This window comes from Silene latifolia, chromosome 7, assembly GCF_048544455.1.
Source record: "Silene latifolia isolate original U9 population chromosome 7, ASM4854445v1, whole genome shotgun sequence".
NCBI lineage: Eukaryota > Viridiplantae > Streptophyta > Magnoliopsida > Caryophyllales > Caryophyllaceae > Silene > Silene latifolia.
In genome coordinates this window covers 124,578,339-124,598,815 of record NC_133532.1, presented here as the reverse complement: position 1 = coordinate 124,598,815, position 20,477 = coordinate 124,578,339, and the positions used below count along the sequence as shown (strand labels likewise).

Genomic DNA, 20,477 nt, shown 5'->3' with positions numbered 1-20,477 from the left:
TATACTACTTAGAATGATGAGATAAATTTTTTCTATTTCCTAGATTTTTTTGTCCCATCAATAGAAGTAGGTAAAAATTTTGATTCGTTTTAAGTTTTTAACTATAAAACGAATATATACCTCTAACTTAACCAAGAATTTCTGATTAATTTGTGGTAAAACTGGCTACAGTAGGTCTCCTGAGAGACGGTCTCTTAATAAGCTTTATTGAGAGACCATTGTACAATTTTAAGAAAAAGTGGTACTAAAGGTAATAAAATAGGTACAAATCATGATTAATGATAAAATGGGTACATTTATTATGTAAATAGGTACGAAAATACTATGTCACGATCAACCATAAAAAGGGTACGAAATATAAATAAAAGGGTACGAAAGATTGGTCTCTCAATAACTTATTGAGAGACAGTCTTTCCCAAGTTTTAGTGAACTGGCTAAAGTTGGAGAACTTGGTCGTAACCTGATAGCATGTAAAATTTTGGTGAACCAACATCGAACCCTTTCAAGGAGAGGCTAAATCGATGCAGTCCGATTTCTCTCGACCACTCATTTGAGTCGGAATTAACATGACTGTTGACCTGAGATCCTAATAAATTTAATAAAAGTCAATTAGTTAGCATATAAAATCCATAATAACTTAACCTTATACATTAATGGGTAGTGTTATGACAATTTCAACATGAAATTTCAATCGAATTCTAAAACAAATGACAAAATATATATTGATACTAATGACTTGATTAGACCGACTTCTTTCAAATATGATTCTCGCCTTAACTCGACCTATAACCAATCCAACCAACTCAACAAATCCTCCTACCAAAATCTCTGTAACTCCATAGAATTTCACATAATAATTGTAATTGCAAAAAACAAAACAACATTGCCACATCATGCCATACCCATTGTTACTCTAGTTAATGGACTACAACCATAAAATTCGAGTTTTATAACAAACTTTATCAATTTTGTTTTAAAGAGTATAAGCTTTCTTGTAAAGTTTGTGAACTTGTCCACTTAAACATTTAAAAATAATAAATTAAAAAAGTTCAGAAAAAATACATATAAATTCAGATAGATATATATTGATTGTACATTGCTACTGTATAACTAGATGTATAATCTTATTTGCATGGTTACTCGAATAAAGATGAACGTGGTGGATAATTAAGGTTAGGTCCAATTCTATATGTTGAAAAACGCCTTTAGAAACTAGACAATGGACAATTCTAGTACAAGAAACGTCTTAGTAGGATGATCGTGGGAACATATTTAATTTTAGAACAAGTTATTCATCTTGCATGTTGGTTTGACTTATTTACTTATGTTTGCAAAGTCACCTCATATTCATTCGTAGTTATCTCATTCTCATTTCAGTTAGTTACCCTTTAAAATAAATACATCCGTCTTAACATTTAAATAAGTCAAGTACTGAAGTATCATCCCTCCTATGCATATGAGACAAATCTATTACTTTTCCAGTATTCTTATGCAATTTGCTTTTCTCTTATTCATACTATACTTGACCTGTATTAAATAAAAAATGAATATATTCGTCTTAAATAAGAATTTGTGTTCTCATTTACTCCTATTTTCTTGGCAATAGTTCTTGTAATAAACCGTTTTATTATACAAGATTTTTTTGTAAAACAAAGTGATATTTTAACTAAATAATTCCAGTAAAATAACTTACAGCAATCATCATTTTTCCATGATAACGATTAACGATCTTCGTTAAATGGTTTTACAATGTTTAATTGTAAAACAGTTTTATAAGAAACTACTCTTTTATTAGCATGAGAAATTTTACTTCACTAGCCAAAATAACACTCCATTATCCATCTAAAATAATATGGAGTATTTTATTTGGCTTTGCACAATTTTCAAGATTACATTAACTCGATTTTTCTTCATTTATATATTTTTTTTTTCGTTCAAAAGATATTTTTATAAAAAAAATTGTCCTCTAGTAAACAATTATAAATAGAAGGCTCTTGTTAGGGTTTTGTTAGACAGTTAGTAAGATAACTAACTTAACAGAATTAGTTACAACTAACTGTGATTAGGACTCAAGGTTAGTCATTAACTTAAGTTAGTTAGGGAAGGTCGATTTATGATGTGTATAAATACCATAACATATGCCATCTTGTATTTACTTTTACAGAATCAATAATATCATACATACATTCATTCTATGTTTCTACAATCATCAATCTAATATGGTATCAATTACCAACTAATTTCGATCCATTTTTTTACGCTTCCGCTATCAATCTTTCTTCCAAGATTAATCACTATACAATCTTTCTGATCAAATTTTGATCATCATAATCATCCAACATGCCTGAAGATTCAGATAATAACAACCATCATAGTTATGATTACTATAATGATCCTCTGTACTTATCCTCTTCTGATCAGCCTTTCTCACAACTGGTTTCTTCACTCTTTGATGACACTGACTTTCTGGGGTGGAAGCAGGATGTGTTAATGGCACTTGCTTCAAAGTATAAAGATTGCTTTGTTAATGGAACATTGCCTCAGCCACCTAAGACGGACAAGAAGTATAATCAGTGGGTTGCTGTGATCTGATGGTGATGAAGTGGATTCTCAATTCCTTGGACAAGTCCATTCGTAACAATCTCAAATATGTCAAGTCTGCTGCAGAATTGTGGGGATAGCTGCTTGAACGTTATGGTCAAGCCAATGCCATTGAAGTCTATCAAATAAGGAAGGATCTTGATGCTGTAAGTCAGTCTAATCTGTCTCTGGTTGAGTATTACAGTAAGTTGAAGAATTTTTGGGAGACCTTATTAGACAGTTTAGACCCAATTCCCCAATGTTCTTGTGGCAAGATTTCTCTGTACTCTTATGAAGAGGGTTGTGGCTCGTGAGAACAATTCTAAGTTGATCCAATTCTTGATGGGTCTTAATAATGAGTATGATCATGTTAGTATATAGATACTGTCAATGGATCCCTTGCCTACCATTAATCGTGCGTTAGGATTACTTCAAAAGATTGAGAAACAGAAACAGGTTGTTGAGTCTGTTGACGTTTTAACTGAGTCATCTGCCTATGCTGCCTACAAACCCCATGAGTCACATCAAGCTGATAAGAAATCAAAGAAACATTGTAGTCATTGTGATATGAATAATCACAGCTTAGAAGAGTGTTTTTGGGTCAATGGGTGTGCTTATTGTGGAAAACCTGGGCATAAGATTGAAAAGTGTTATAGGCTTGTGGAATTTCCTTCTGATAAATTCAACAAACCTGCTGATAAATATCCCAAGGCTAAACCAAAATCTTATGATGGTAACAAAAGCTTCAAGAAGACAGCTAATAACGTTGATGTCATAGAAGAGGCTCCTCCTGTTGCTGATAATCCATTGGCTGGTTCTGCTACTGCAAGCAGTTCTCAAGGTATTACTGTTGATCCTGATGTGATGAATGGTTTGGTATCTTATGTGGTTGATCAAGTTCTCAAGAGGCTCAATGAGTCTTCTTTATCTACCTCTAATTTTGCAGGTATTCTTCCTTTGTCTCATGCTAATGCAGTTCATAGTAGTTTAATGTTGCATGATTGGATCATTGACACCGGTGCCTCTGATCATATGACTTTTAATTTTTCCCTTATTCATAATGTTAGAATACTTCCTAAGCCTTTATCTATAGGACTACCAGATGGGACTGTCAAGTATGTGACCAAGATTGGTGATGTGTCATTAACTGATGACATTGTGCTGCATTTTTTGCCTGATTTTCGCCAGAACTTGATGTCTGTTACCAAGCTTATTGATAATAACCACTTGTGTTCTGTGTTTTCTGCTTCTGCTTGTGAATTTCAGGATCTTTCAGCTAAAAATATCATTGCATATGGAAGGAGAGTAGGAGATCTTTACAGATTTCAAAACTTTGACACCCAAGCATTAATTAATAAAGTTGTTTCTATGGTTACACAAGTCCTTACGTGTAATAATTGACTAGCAAGCAGTCAAACTTTTCATTATGTAAATAGTACTACAAATAACTGTTATGCAGATTTGCTTCATGCTAGGATGGGTCATATGAGTGATGATAAACTCAAGTTTGTATCACCTACTACTATTGTAATAAAGAGAAATTTACATTGTGAAACTTGTGTGTTGTCTAAGCATCATCAATTTCCTTTTCCTGTTAGTTCTTCAAGAGCTTCTTGTGTGTTTGAACTTTTACACGTGGATGTTTGGGGGCCTTATAAGACTCCCACCATCACTGGTGCTAGATATTTTCTCACAGTGTTAGATGATTTCTCTCGCAATACTTGGACTATCCTTTTTCAGACCAAAGATCAAGTTTTTAAGTTGATTAAAAATTTCTTTGCTTACCTTCAGACTTAGTTTCAAGCCAAATTTAAAACAATAGGGTCTGATAATGGGTCTGAGTTTTTATATCATGTTTGTGGTGACGTGTTCAAAGGTATGGGGCTTGTTCATCAGACCAGTGTGGTTGGGAGACCTCAGCAAAACGGTAGGGTTGAAAGAAAACATAGGCACCTACTTGAAACAGCTAGGGCCCTTAGGATACAATTTGGTCAACCTATAAAGTTTTGGGGGGATTGTTTGCTTACAGCCACTCATCTGATTAATATGATGCCATCTCCTGTTATTGACTGGAAGACTCCTTTTAAACTCAACTTTGGCAAAAATCCTACTTATGAGTCTCTTAGAGTTTTTGGCTGTTGTTGTTATGCATCAATGCCTTCTACATATTCTGATAAACTAGGAACTAGAGCTAGAAAGTGTGTGTTCCTAGGGTATCCACATCAACAAAAAGGATACAGACTGTATGACATTCAAACAAAAAGAGTATTTGTTAATAGAGATGTAATTTTTAAAGAAGATGATTTTCTATTTAAACAACAATGCCAACAAAACCAACAGCACTTATTAATTAATCCTGCTACATCAACTGTACTAGTACCAAAAGCTACACAAAATAGTACTATACCAAATAATACTGCTGCTGTTTCTCATGATAATAACACTGATGATTCTGTTAGTCAGTATATAAATAATAACAATCAAGATCATTTTAGTATTCAACATAATAATAGTACAAGTGATGAGCAACCTTCCACTGAGATTCCTGCTGATACTCAAACAATTAGAAGATCAACACGGCCAAGACAAGTTTCAGTACATCTCAAGCCATATCATTGTCCAGTCAAGATACAAAGTTCAGCGCCAACATCTTCTAATGCTGTCTTGTTGTTTGGAGATCTTCAAGATTATTCTTCTGCTTATGTTGCCTCCTTGACAACAGCCATCAAGGAGTGTGAGGCATACACTTTCAAACAGGCTAGTCAGAATAAAAATTGGCTTCAGGCAATGTCCAAAGAGATCAAAACATTAGAGGACAATCAAACATGGGACATTGTTGCTTTGCCACCTGGGAAGAAGCCTATAGGGTCTAAATGGATTTTTAAAATCAAATATCAACCTGATGGCACCATAGAAAGATATAAAGCACGTCTGGTAGCTAAGGGTTATAACCAGATCAAGGACAAGGATTACTGATACATTTTCCCCAGTTGCCAAATTCACCATTGTCAGGGCACTGCTAGCAATTGCAGCAGCTAAAAACTGGCAGTTGCATCAACTGGGCATAAATAACGCGTTTTTACTGGTTTTTTAGATGAGGAGGTGTACATGTCTCCTCCAGAAGGTTATAAGGTTCAGTCTGGCCAAGTATGTAAACTCAAAGAACGATCATTGTATGGTTTAAAGTAGGCAAGTAGGCAGTGGAACAAAGAGTTAACAAAATACCTGGCCAGCATTGGTTTTCAGCAGTTCAGAAATGATTACTCTCTCTTTACAAGGTTTAATGACCAAAGCAATTCATTCATTATGGCTTTAGTGTATGTTGATGATGTGCTGCTCACTGGCACAAGTGACCATGAGATCACCATCATTAAGAAGGGTTTGGACAATAAGTTTTCAATAAAAGACTTCGGGTATATGAGATATTTCCTGGGTCTAGAAATCTCAAGAAATGACTCTGGCATTCTCATAAACCAAAAGAAATACATCTTGGATATATTAAAAGATATGAATATGGAGAATTGCACCCCAACTTCTTTTCCTATGGCTCGGGGATTAAAGCTGTCCACAGATGAAGGACAATTGCTAGATCAGCCAGAGGTCTACAGGAGACTCATTGGCAGATTAATTTACCTGAATTCATCCAGGCCTAATCTATCATACTCAGTGCAGCATTTGAATCAATTTATTGCTGCACCAAGAGCCCCTCATTTACAAGTTGCTATTCACGTCTTGAGATATTTAAAGAACACCATCAACACTGGACTCTTCTATATTGCTTCTTCTGACCTAAATCTGACAGCATTCAGTGATGCTGACTGGGGTCAATGTGCGTTTTCATGTAGGTCATTGAGTGGTTTCTGCATTTTCTTAGGAAATTCCTTGATTTCATGGAAAACCAAAAAGCAGCGCACTGTTAGCAAAAGTTCAGCCGAGTCTGAATATCGAAGTTTATCCTATACTGCATCAGAAATGGTTTGATTGGAAAATATTGTGAAGGATTTAAGGGTTACAGTACCAACACCAATTACCTTGTTTTGCGACAATAAGGCTGTTGAACATCTCACTCAAAATCCCGTGTTTCACGAGAAGACTAAGCACCTGAGTATAGACTGTCACTATGTACGAGAGAAACAACAAGATGGTTTTTTACTAACTAAGCATATCAGATCAGGGCTACAGGTTGGTGATATAATGACTAAAGCATTGGGCACTGAACAACATCAATTTCTTGCTTCCAAGCTTGGTTTAGTTCCTTCCACTAATTCAAGCTTGAGGGGGGAATGTTAGACAGTTAGTTAGATAACTAACCTAACATAATTAGTTATAACTAACTAACTGTGATTAGGACTCAAGGTTAGTCATTAACTTAAGTTAGTTAGGGAAGGTCGGTTTATGATGTGTATAAATACCAAAACATATGCCATCTTGTATTTACTTTTACAGAATCAATAATATCATACATACATTCATTCTATGTTTCTACAATCATCAATCTAATAGGTTTGAAAGAACTTACTTGCAATAAGCCTTAAAGGCCCCCCTCCTTCGTTTCAACTATGCTACTAGATTATAGGACATACTGTCAAAATACAGTTCATCACCCGTGATAAAGGCACATGTGAGTATCCCACATTGAAAAAATAGGAGAGAGTTCTCTATCATATAAACCAGGGAGTTACTCCACCCATAGCCAATTGATTTTGGAATGAAACCTCCTTGAACTTATAAGGCAGACTCTCTCTCCTCCATACGGGTGCGGCCCAGGCCCGATAACAAAACTTATCACATATATTGGATGGAATAAGGAAATAAGCTACAAAAAGGCAAATTCACCACATTGCAAGAATAAATAGACAAAACCCCGTAGGTAATATTTTTAAACTCGAAAACACTTAGAGGTGGAATTAAGAGAGTTCTGAAAATCATATTCCTCGGTCTGTATGTATGTGTCAAATTATCAAATGATCGAATAATACTTATATGTATCACAGCACTATGTTTGGAACAAGCCATACATATCGTCAGCAGTTAATAGACTATATAACCAGTTGTAGTACAACTGACGGTGTAAAATCCGACCTTTATACTAAAGATTCCTAGTTCTGTTTTAAAGAATCCGAGCTAAACCATAAAATTTCTGAACACATCCACTTAAGCATAAAAAAAATAAAATTTAAGAAAGCTCAAAAAAACTACAAATACGCTCAGTAAGATATAAGTTGAATTGCTTGGTTGTACGATGCTATATACCATTTGAGATATAATGTTATTTGTGCCTTATCGGCTGCATTCCAAGGTTTTTAAAGTAAGGCCTAGTTCTTTTGGACTTATTCCGATCTTAGTTTACTCTAATTTAATTCAATTCAGTTTAGGTGTTATAACTTATAAGTTCAATTCAGCTCAGCTCATGTCAACTCAGAGCTTCAACCCTTTAGATCTTATAAATTTAACTCGTTTGAGTTTAATTCAATGTAGTCTCTTTTATTTCAAAACGACGGGGCCTAAGTGCAACGACTAAGAACTTCACATGAGAATCGATTCCAAGATTAAATAACTAAATTGAGATTCAAATGCATGCGTCATGCACTTACCAAATCATGTACATTACCTAATTTTGATCCTAATCCAGTACATAATCACGTGAAATAGATTGTTCATCAATAATTAGGTAGTTAAGTAACAATATTAAAGAAATTGATGAAGATTCTAAAACAACATTTTAATTGAGATTAGGTTTGAGAAATGTAACCTTAACACCAATCTAACTCTATCATGCTGACAATTCGAATAAGTAAAGAAGGGTTTTGTAAATAGTTAAATTGATTAAATTATGATCCCAATGTCTTAATGAAGGGTTAATATGCTCCAATTATTAATAAAAATAAGTAATTTTATGCACAAATTATACTATATGATGGTCATATGGCTAGACGACATAAAAAGTGACAACTTTATGATTAATAATCACTTTATGTTAAAGAACGATTACAGAGTACCTTTTTTTTATTGAAAACACACACTTTTTAACATATTTATCATAAAATGGTTATTTTTCCTCAGTTACGTTATATAGCCGTCGTACCCAATAATTACTCGATTATATAAGACAAGTCGTTGACATATCGTGCCATGTTGGTCATTAACTAGGGTTTGATTCTGAATCTAGTAGAATATGTTAGAATCTGGGATCGTGGAGAGGAGTTGGAGTATCTTCCTAAATGATTAGGCCACTTTTATCCACTAGATTAGATTATTTAATTTCAAGACTACTAAACTCTATCTTAAAATTAATTCCTAATTTGGTTAACAAAGAAAAAAGTAAATAGAAGAAATCTTCATGGAAAAAAGTCAAATTGGGAAATAAGACAAAAGTAAGTGTTTGAAGAGATTAGAGTTGATTAAATGCGGACTTAGGTTTGAAGCTCTTTGCTACTTGAATTGCTAGCGAGTCGCCGAGTCCTAGTGAGCTAGAAGGTAGACAAGTGTAAATGATTGAAAAGATATTAGTTATTCTCACTTTGTTCCGCTAATCGGAGAGATTAAGTAGTCTAATATACCATCACGCTCATGAACAACTCTAATTGAATGTAGGTAACATTATTGTTTTTTTTTTTTTTTGACAAGTTGAGAACTCAGACTCTAGCCCGATTGGCTAGATTATGAGCAATAGTATTACAAGGCCTAGGAATATAAGAGAAGCTAATACAATGAAACGAAGATGCAACATGGATAATATCTTTAATTAGAGCCGTTGTTAAATGGTTCTTTGCTTTTCCGTCCATTATTTGTTGTAGAATATGAAGGCAATCAGAGCCTACATAGACATGTAGAAACTTGTTGTTAATTGCCCATAGCAAAGCTTCCAGAATAGCCATACCTTCAGCTTGTTCCGCACTTTGCGCGAAAGTAGATTTTTGTAGTTGAGTAACATTCCTATTCGGTGAAAAACAAACCCATCCAAGACCACTCTTTCATTTCATTGCTCCATAAAAAGCATCTACACAGATAAAATATTTAGGACAAGAGGAAATGTCACCATACAACATCAGCTCATCCCCCTTCTTGAGGCGTCTCCCAATGTCCTGAAGACTATCTTCAGAACTAATAGCACCAAAACCCGGTGGTTTCTGATCAGGGAGTCGCTTTTCCGCTGCCATAGCCAAATTAAACTGCATTTCATAAATCCTCATTGCCCCCACCGCACTACACGTGGGTTCCTTGAATGCATTGTGGGATCTTACTTTCCAAATTGTCCATAAAGAGCACATGAAGGAGAGCACCCCGCGATTACTGTCATCCTGTTTGAGAAGGTAAAGAAGCCAATTAATAATCCACCCCTTGACATCCAGTGACCCAACGTTATCTGTTCGAATTCCAAGATGACTTCCCATCCACAGTCGTTTAGCAACATCACAGTCCCTAAACAAGTGTTCCATAGTTTCCACAGCTTCGCAAGAATCCCCTAAGCAGCATCTTAAGCAGACATGGTTAAGCTCTCGTTTCTGAAACTCAATACCAATCGGAAGTGTATCCGTCAAAATTTTCCAAATTAAGATAGTCCACACCTTAGGTCCCGGAAGATGCCAAAGTCTACTTTTAATAAAATGAGCATGCAAAACCCCTAATCTTGAACGATCCTTTGGAGACGCATAGAGGTCCCATAATTGTTGGTGAGCAATACCATACCCCTTTTTGACCGAATATAACCCTGTAGATGAAGCATTCCAGAAGAGGTAATCCTCCATCTGGTAGGGACTAATATGAATCCCCAAAATAATAGTAGTTGTTTCCATATCAAAGATGTTACCAACTAAATCTTCATTCCGTAGTTGAGTTTTCCTTAAAAGGTGCTTAATCTGTATATCCTTTAAATTTGGGGAGTTTGCAAGGAGTTCCGGATGCTTAGGGGAAGGACAACGCCCCTCCACCCATCTAGAACTCCAAACATTCAACGTCGAAGATGAACATACTTTCCAAGCACAAGACATTCTGAGAAGTTCCAACCCCCATAGTAGACTCTTACCTCCCCAAGACACTGATGGATTACTAGCAAGCTTCACAATATCATACTTCCGACCCATGGTTTGGGCAATTAAAGATGACGGCTCAGAAATAATTCGCCAAACAACTTTAGCCAGAAGCGCCTGATTAAAACATTTTGTATTTCTTATACCAAGACCTCCCAAAGATTTTGACCTACTTAGAAAAAGTCTACTACACCAGCTTATGCATTTTCCCATCCGACAACCCGACCACCAGAAATATGACAGCAAAGAATCAATCTTTTTAGTCACACTTATCGGTATTTTAAATACCGATAGAAAGTAAATAGAAATGGTGGACAATACTGACGAAATAAGAGTTAATCTACCAGCAGGTGAAAGTAAAAGACCATTCCAAGATGAGACCCTTTTTTGAATCTTCTCAATAATAAAATTGAACAGGCATTTTTTTGTTTCTTTTTGTAAAGAATTACTAACATCCGAAGGGAGACCCAAATAAACACCTAAAGAATTTGAAACTGGTGCCCGAAAAAAAGACATACAAGTTGACGCGAAAGCCATAGTCGAGGATGGTGCCCGAAAAAAAGACATTATTGTTGAAACACCTCACTTTCATCTCCGATGTAAAACTATCGTGTCACCTTATTAAATACTCTTAACCAAACGAGTTTAATTTGGTGTGGTGGTTGTTCACCTCATATCCTTAACCATGAGGTCAGAGGTTCGATCTCTGTCTGTGGAAAGAAACGACAAATTCTTTGGTTAGCCGTTTACTTCTACGTGTTAGAACACCCATGCTAAGGGGATTATACACTGTTATCAACGATGGACACCCCAATTTACACCAATTAATCCACTACAATTCAACATATTACCATTAAATCAGGGGGCCGACGTTTCATTTTGCTCTATATTACTCCTAACTCTTAGGCCCTGTTATATTGAACTTAATATTTGTTCAGTTCAATTCAGCTCTACTCAGCAGCTTCATTCAGTTCAGCTCTATTCAACTTCATTCAGTTCAACTCATCTCTTTACAAACCAACTCTTACTTCAGTTCATTTTAGTTTAGTTAAGTTCAACTTCATTAAGTTCAGTCAAGTTCTTTTCAGCCGAAAAGATACGAGCTTACTTATCTTCAAAAACTCGCTTCATAATCCGATTGTTTAGTTGTTAAGTACTCCGTACATTCTTAAGCCCCCTAATTGAAGGAACATAAGATTCCAAAATCACATTATAATTGATGAGATTAGGACAGTGAAGTGTAACCTTAACACCAATCTAATAGAAGCAATCAATCTGACAAATCAAGGAATTGAAGATGTATGATTTATTATGATCCCAATGCATGTCTTAAACTCATAATGAAAGGGTACTTAAGCTTCGAATATTTGATCCAATTTAACTAACTAACCATTAATTATGTATGACAAGTAGCCGACATGTTTTGGGCATTAACTAGTTAATAAGGTTAGATTCCGATTCTAGTTGATATTGTAAATATGTAATGTTAGAATCTTATGACGTGTCTAGTAGTAGTAGGAGGATACTCCCTATTTCATTAGGGTTTAACTAGTGTAGTTGAGTGGAGTAGAAGCTTCCACAATATGTAAATATTTCTTCAGTTTTTGATAGAATAAGACAATTACTCCTGTCTCCTACAAATAATAGGAGTGTTAGGGCGACACCGAATCTCGGTAACACCAAAGAAAAATAATATATTAAAATAATTAATGTAAATTTCCTTCTAAACTCTTAATCTAAAATGCAAAGGGCAAAACCGTACATTACCCTTCAACAACTCTCGTTCGATCTTTCCGGCGTCATTTGTCGGCAATACTGTAGCCGTCAACACACTAATAAAAGCTTTCAAATGTTGGAATTAATCCAACAAATATTTAATGAAGAACTACGTTACTCTTATTTTAGATAATCGACCCAAAATACTTGCACCTATATGATAAATTTTGACCTCCAAGAGCAACGTCATGGAGAAGAATTAATTTTACCCTTGTTTTAACTGCAAATTACATTCTATTGTACCCTTGTTTTGACGGCAAATTACATTCATATACTTTCATCGGTGTGAAATCTTGACAGTTTGTCCATAAATGTGCATGCTCTTCCGTCAGCGTCCGGCGTTCCTTGTGACTTTCGTAGTTTTAGGTTAATTTTGTATTCACAAATAAATTACATTTCCACTTTTACCCCTAATTAATGAATTAATCTGTTTTCTAGAAAAATATGCAGAAATTAAAATTATAGATTATTTTTACTGAAATACCCTCGGTGTTACAGAAATTATGCATCTTATAAAAGCAAAAACAAAATAGTCATATAGAGCACAAGTTCTATTTCAAAAGTTAAGATCTCAAATCATCATTTGATAATTTGACATATCTGAGTATTACAAACACATATATACAATAACGAACAGATCGGCCCTTTTTTATATTATTCGAAACTATATATCAGAAACTTACAATTATTGGTGATGAATAAACTATTCATATACATAGCCAAAGAATTCCTTCATTTTCTTGTCAAAGTTTAATATTTGTATCCGACTCCATAAGGGAATCACCAATTTTTGTATAAGGCCATCTTTTATGAGTAAGGCTGGCCTTGTATAGTTTCAGTAAGCTCATTGTTAGCTATAATAAAAACTATTGATTGTTAGACTTGTAGTTGTATTTTCAGAACATGATATAAGGGATAGTATAATGCAAGTGATTAAATATGATACCAAAAAAGGTACAATAGGTCTTGGTATAGACGGGTGGGGCAAACAGACGGGTAAGGACTTCTAATAAAATGGGTAGGGGGGACAAGGTGGGGCACCCCCATGTGCTTCCCACTTTATGGCAAATGGGTATTTTGTGAGGAAAAATGGTATCCGTCTATACATATAGACGGATAGTGTCCGTCTATAATGAGAATTTGTGAAAAAGGTATGACATTATAGATTTATACCTTTATGCACTTGTTTGGTTCATTCTAAGTATGTGTGGAATGAACCAAACAAAGTTTGGAACCTAATGTGGAAGGTAGGTAATTAGGTATAAAGAGATTGGAGTTAAAACTCATTAAAATTTAACTTTATTCAGATTTTTTTTTTTTTGGTCAATTAGCAATAGTGAGTTTATATATTAATGGCTCTTTGGGCTAGTTTATGAGCCATTTTATTGTATTTCCTAGGAATAAAACAAAATGAAATACAATGGAACATAGAACATAAATTAAGGATGTCTGTCACTAGAACTCTAGTCTTCAAGCAAATATTCGAATTGTCCATGATTTGAACGAGCACTTGTAAGCAGTCAGAGAATATACTAATATGGTAGATATTTCTTTCTAACGCCTATTTAAGGGCTTCCAGGATAACTGCGGCTTCCGCTTGATCCGCTGAGAGAGAGAAGAGTCCACCTTCAGAATTAATGTAACCAAACATTGAAAATGTGAAATTGATCAACTTTATTTCAAATTTTTTCGAAAGATTCAACCAAATAACTTCATAAATAGTTCGATATTATCCCAAAGAATAGTCTCCAATCTTATAAAGCAGTTTTACAATAATCCAAGACCTTGATGCCCTTATCATGAAAAATTATAGTTGATGGTCGGATATCTTAGTTAGGTTATTTAGGTAAAAATTAGTTGATTTTACAATAACACTTGTATAATACGGTTTTATATAAGAATAATTGTATCCCAAAATAATCAAGTTGTCTAAATAAAATTTAGGGATTTTCTACTCAATGCCCTCGTGTTTTTTCGATTTCTACGTGGTACTCCTAATCTTTTAAAAACATCATTGGTACCTCTAAATTTAATGAAAACTTCTTAAAATACCTAAAAATCTTTAATCAGTTATTTTTAAATGTTTTAAATATATATATGCGTTTTCTATTGATTTTTTGGCGATAATTGTCAAACTTTTATCACAAATTTTGTTTACTCAATCTTAAATCATAAAATCTTATTTTAGAAAGACACGATCCTTCTAAAGTTGTAGACGGCTCAAATATATCACCACTTTCATAATAAGACAAACAACAAGTTGGATGGTGGGGGTTGTCTTATTATGAAAGTGGTGACATATTTTACCCGTCTACATCTTTAGACGAATATACCTAAACCTGGCAAAGCTGACCCGACCCGAGACCCGAAAATGACCCGAAATGCATCACCCGAAAGTGATCTGACAGATCCGAAGTGACCCGACCCGAAAATGACCTGATTTAATTGACCCAAAATGACCCGATTGACCCAAAATGGCTTAATTAAGGCAAAAGCAAGACCCGAAATAACCCAGATTGACACGACCCAAAATGACATGATCCGAAGTGACCCGATCCAAAAATGACCCGACCTAAAAGTGACCCCATAAGTTATTGACCCGAAAATGACCCCAACCCGACCCGAATGACCCATTTACCAGGCCTAGATATACCCGTCTACAATGAGACTAACTGATCTTAAATATCTTTCTTTGTTAAATTTAACTATTAGAAATTTCAAATTTTATTAATTTGGGTATTTTGTGAACAATTAATAAAATTTATGGGTACCTATGATATTTTTAAAAATTACGGAATATTACCCAAAAATCGGAAAAGCACGAGTTGTTGTGAAATAAAGAGGAGAGAATTGTAGAGAGAAGGTAGAGAGAATATAGAGATAGACATAACCGTATTATCATTCCATTATAAAGGGTATATATATATATATACTATACAATGGGAAAAAGTTTTCATAAGATAATATATTATAGAGTATTCTAAGATGTGGACATCCATATAATATCTACATTAATAATATTTCATAACACGAGTGTATTATGTAGAATATCCCAAAAATTTAAGGTTTCATAAAGGGTCCTGCTATACGTCGTCGACAAATTACTAAATATCGTCGACAATTAACGTAAAATTCCAAGTTTGCCCTCCATATCATGACTCCATATTGGTCTCACCAAAATGCAATTTCCGTCTCAAAACAGAAATGAAATTACCGTCTCACTAAAACACAAGTCACCGTCTCACTAAAATATTTCAAACCAAAAAAAAAAAGTCGGGTTTTGTAATTAACAACATGAACGGGAACGATTTTAACAACGATTTCAACAATGAAGATAGTAACGAGGTTAGTTTACGATTTAGTTTTGTTAAAAATTTATGTTTTATTATCGTTTGAATCCCGAATTAGGATAGATGCCATGAATGTAGACGGAATTATGATAGAATTTGTGACGGATTTATATGAAAAAGCAATTGAAAAAAAAAAAAAAAAGAAAGAAAGAACACGGAACTGGGCTGAGACGTGGGGGATCTTCGTCCCAGGCCCAGTCCAGACGAAGAAATGGCTCGTCTCATGTTGGGCTTGGACGAAGGAATCCTTCGTCTGGGCTTGGTGTTGGACGAAGGTTTCCTTCGTCTGGCCCAGTGTTGTTTGTTTTTTTTTTTTTTTTTTTTTTTCTTTTTGTTTTAGAGTTTCTCGTTACTTTTTTTTTTTTTTTTTTTTTTTTTTTTTTTGTTTCCGACTCGTTTTGTATAAAATAATTAATTTCCGTATTTGTATTAAAAATTTTTATTTTTTATAGTTTCCGACAATTCAAATAATTATAATTAATTTCCGTTATTTCCGACTCGTTGTGTACAAAATAATTAAATGCCGTTTTTGTATTATAAAACAATTGAATTAATTAATTACCGTCTTTATATGGAATTTTTATCTTTAACATTTCCGACTCGTTTTGTAAAAAATAACTTATTACCGTGTTTGTATTAATTTTATATTATTTTATATTTACTTCGACTAGTCCCGTAGCAAATAATTGAATTAATAACTAACTTGTTGAAATGCGTGCGCAGGTGATTAACGATGGAGACGGTGTTGATTACTCAGATCATTTTACGACAACCAGATTTTTGCATCTAGTAATCGGCGTTTAATTGGGCATATGAGATCGGGCTCCGACTCGGGTTTGGTATAAAAAAAGCAAGCAACAAGAAAGTTGGTCGTAACACGAATTTGAGACAACGTTATTTTGTTTGTCGGATGGGTGGAAAAGGTCCCGTAAATAAGGATGCCGATTCTTTAATGAGGGGTAACACCGCTACCGGGTATGTAGAAGCATGGTTTAATCCTTACGGAGACGGTCATTGTGGTTTTCGAGTTATCTCACATGCTGTTCGGGGTGACCAATCTCATTTCACGATGGCTAGAACAGATTTACTTAGGGAAATTCGTAGTCCCGATTACCGTGATCATATCTATGGCCCAGGGAGATTTGATACGGAGGTAGCTAGAATTACATTTATGGATCAGATACCGTGTGGCTCGGGTAATTGGATGGACGGTTTCGATCTATATGGTTATGCTACGATGTACAATTGGGTGATATGTTGTATTTCTGCATTTGACGATCGAGAAGGTCAGCGAAATTGGAATGGTAGTTTTACTTATTTGCCTCTACGAGCCCCTCCCGGAGTACGTACCCCATATGGTGTCTTATGGGTTTTACATGCGGGAAACCACTATTTGCGGCTCCGGGTACGCCCCTTGTCACCTATGCCTCCAGTAGCCCATTGTTGGGTACATGATGCAAGCGTAGATCATTATAATGGCTGGTACGGCTCCGCTATCTCATAATGGGATTGGGTATGATCTGCACATACCCAAACTGTCGTAAACACCGATCAGGCTGGTACGGCTCCGCTATGTCCATGAAACGAATACAACCGGTATACAAAGTACGAGGATGATACTCCTCCTGACGCGGCCCGTACGGATCCCACCTAATGGAAGCACAAGTAAGCCCATCCAACAACCTCCGATACTCCAACAATTTCTCCGCATTTTGAGCGAAAGGACCAACGGATCTCCAAGAACACGACCGAGGCTGAGTAGGGTCAATTGCCGAAGGTGGACCGGGTCTGAACATAGGAAAATACTCATAGATCCACGATTGCAACAAGGTCAAGCAACCACCAATAGTCTTCACACCAAAGACGTGAAGCTACCCCAATCACAAGACATGAAGGCAAGTACACCGGCTCCCCAAGCGTAGTCGTGTACACCATCGATTATCATACACTAAAGGAAACAACGAGGACGTAACCTATCACCCGATTTGTCGACAAAAAGTGTCGACCCCAACACCACAGACCAAAAACCCCGAGAAAAAAACAACATCACAATTAGCTCTCGCCGTGTCACAAACTGCATCTACCAATATACCCCCACTCTTGTAAATAGGGACCTTCTTAGTAGAGTTTAACGGCAACCTCAACTTCTCTGATGAAATCCCAAAGAAGCCACATACATACATAAGGGGATCCGCCAACGTCCCGTCATTACTCTCCACCTTACAACAAGCACAAAGAACCCGAACGCCTAAGATCTGCGCAACATCGTGAAGGAGTATGGACATCTTCCCAAAAGGCATGTGAAAACTGTTGGTGTCGGGTTGCCATCTCTCAACAAAAGCAGAAATAAGGGGCATGTTATAATTCTCGGCCATGGAATCTAATAGGTGAGAAAGACCGATCCGTCATAAATAGTCTTAACGGCCGAGGGGGGTGGCCAACAACTCAACAACCTCGTCTTACCAAACCGGTGGTAACCCGTCAAAACTGGTCGACCAACCTCATTAGGAGTCGACCATATGGTGTTGGCAATGTGGCCCCGAAGCTAGGAATCACGTGGGGAAAGTCGGGACCACCGGAACACGATGATCGATCAACCAAGAGACATCCTTACCCGACTTCTTCTTCGGAGCCACCACACTACTAGAACTACCATCCGACCTCCGCTCGAAACGCCCCTCCTCAGTCCGTCTACGTGGCACCCTACGCACTCGCTCAATACCCGCCTCCTCCTCACCTATCACATCACCAGACCGAACCAGCTCCTCCTCCACCCGCTCATCAGTCCATGAATCGGACTACCATCTCCAACCTCGGACTCAACCTGAGCCCTTTCGAGCTCGAACTTGACGGTCATTTCCTCCACCGGCCATCTATTCAAAAAATAAAACAAAGAATTTATAAATATAAGTTTAAGTAAATTAAAAATTAAAAAAAAAAAACAAAATAACCCGGAACGGGGTTTATTAATAATAATTAATTAATATTTTACGTAAACTAAACGAGACGCAACAAAAATTATTTTACAACATTACTTAAATTAATAAAACAAAGAATTTACAAATATAAGTTTAAGTAAATTAAAAAATAAATATAAAAACAAAATATCACCAAAAGAAGTTTATTAGTAATAATTAATTTATATTTTACATCGACAAAACGAGACGGAAAAAATATAACAAAACAAGACGAGATATTCTAAAACAAAAAGAAAAAAAAAAAAAAAAAAAAAAAAAAAACGAGAAAAGGGCCAGACGAAGGAATTCTTCGTCCAACATCCAGCCCAGACGAGAACTTCCTTCGTCCAGAGCCCATATGAGACGAGATCTTCTTTCGTCTGGGCCTGGTCTTGGACGAAGAAGTTCCTCGTCCCAGCCCAGAATTCCGTCTTTCCTTTTTTTTTTTTTTTTTTCGATTAATTGTTACGATAATTGCGTTTGATTTTCGCTTAACACGCCTAAATCCGATTGAAATCAAAGCATCTATCCTAATTCCGTCACTAATTTGGCATCTATCCTAATTCCGTCACACATTTACAAACTAAGCAAAATACTACAAAAAAAATTTAATCCCGAATCACATACCTTGTTGAATGTTTGAATTCGTGACGGAAAAGATGCGGTCGATACGTTTGTGTCGAGTTTTTTTCTTCAAAATCTGACTCGGGTTGTTTTTTTTCAAAAATTGGAATGTGATAGGTACTTTTTGAATAAAAAGGAAAATATTAGGGGGAGTGTGAGGGAGGGGCAAATTAGGAAGTTCATTAAAATTGTCGACGATATTTAGTAATTTGTCGACGACCTTTAGCAGCCAGGTTCATAAAAATGACCATTTTGCTCCACTTGACTATGGGCCAGCCCAAACAGTACAACTCTCTGGCTTGAACATCTACTCCTGGGCCAGCCCAAACAGTGCAACTCACTGGCTTGAAAAGAATGCTCTCCCTTGGATCTGCATGGCTATTTAAACCCAAAAATGAACATGAACTTATCCCAACCTAACCCAAGTTGGCCCAACTCGAAAAATTTCTCTCTCTTATAGACGATCTTGTGGAAGAGTTGTTGAAACGATTAACACAATCTATTACGGAGTAAGTCTTAATGTATGATTTGGATAATTGTCACTTAATCCAACCTTCGTACCTTGACATGATTTTCAAAGATTCATATTAACGACGAAATGTGTTTAAATGAATTATTTTTGAGATCTACTTTTTCTTAAAAAGTCGTTCATGGTTGGTAATCTGACATGGCGACATGTACAAATAATCAGATTCGCCTAATAATATACTATTCACCAATAAACATAAACACAACCCGCTTACCTGATCTCTATCTAGTTAAAAATTAATCTACGAGCCACAAAATTCACATTAAGCCAAAATTACTATTCTCTCCACCTCCGTGAAAGAAATAAACGGGCCATTCCCAAATAAACGGTCCAAACCAAATTATACACGAAGAGATACTAACAAGGAAATAGGGGTGAACAACTTTAGCACGACCCCAAAAAATGAAGCAAACCGGACTATTTAGCTTAGACTGAAACTGAACCGGCTTCTTTTAAGTCCAATCTCAATACACATTTTTTCAAGTTTTATTCTTCGGTTGGGTCCGATCCGATCTTTAAGTCTGGATCAAATGAACTGAATTTTATGCTTTTGTGAACTAATCATTAAAATGTTCATTTTGATCCGATCCGATCCGATCTGATCTTGGATCAATGCTCAGCCCAACAAGAA

At 35.8% G+C, this 20,477-nt stretch overlaps 1 protein-coding gene across 1 annotated transcript; it reads right to left on the bottom strand.

Moving 5' to 3' along the window:
- Positions 1-9,554: 9,554 nt before the first annotated feature.
- LOC141590699 (uncharacterized) lies at positions 9,555-10,664 on the bottom strand. The gene has a single exon (XM_074411267.1). The coding sequence runs from the start codon at positions 10,662-10,664 to the stop codon at positions 9,555-9,557; it is 1,110 nt and encodes a 369-aa protein (XP_074267368.1).
- Between the last annotated feature and the right edge of the window lie 9,813 nt (positions 10,665-20,477).

Coding starts and splice junctions, on each gene's coding strand:
- LOC141590699 (XM_074411267.1), bottom strand. CDS start 10,664: ATGGGTCGGAAGTATGATATTGTGAAGCTTGCTAGTAATCCATCAGTG.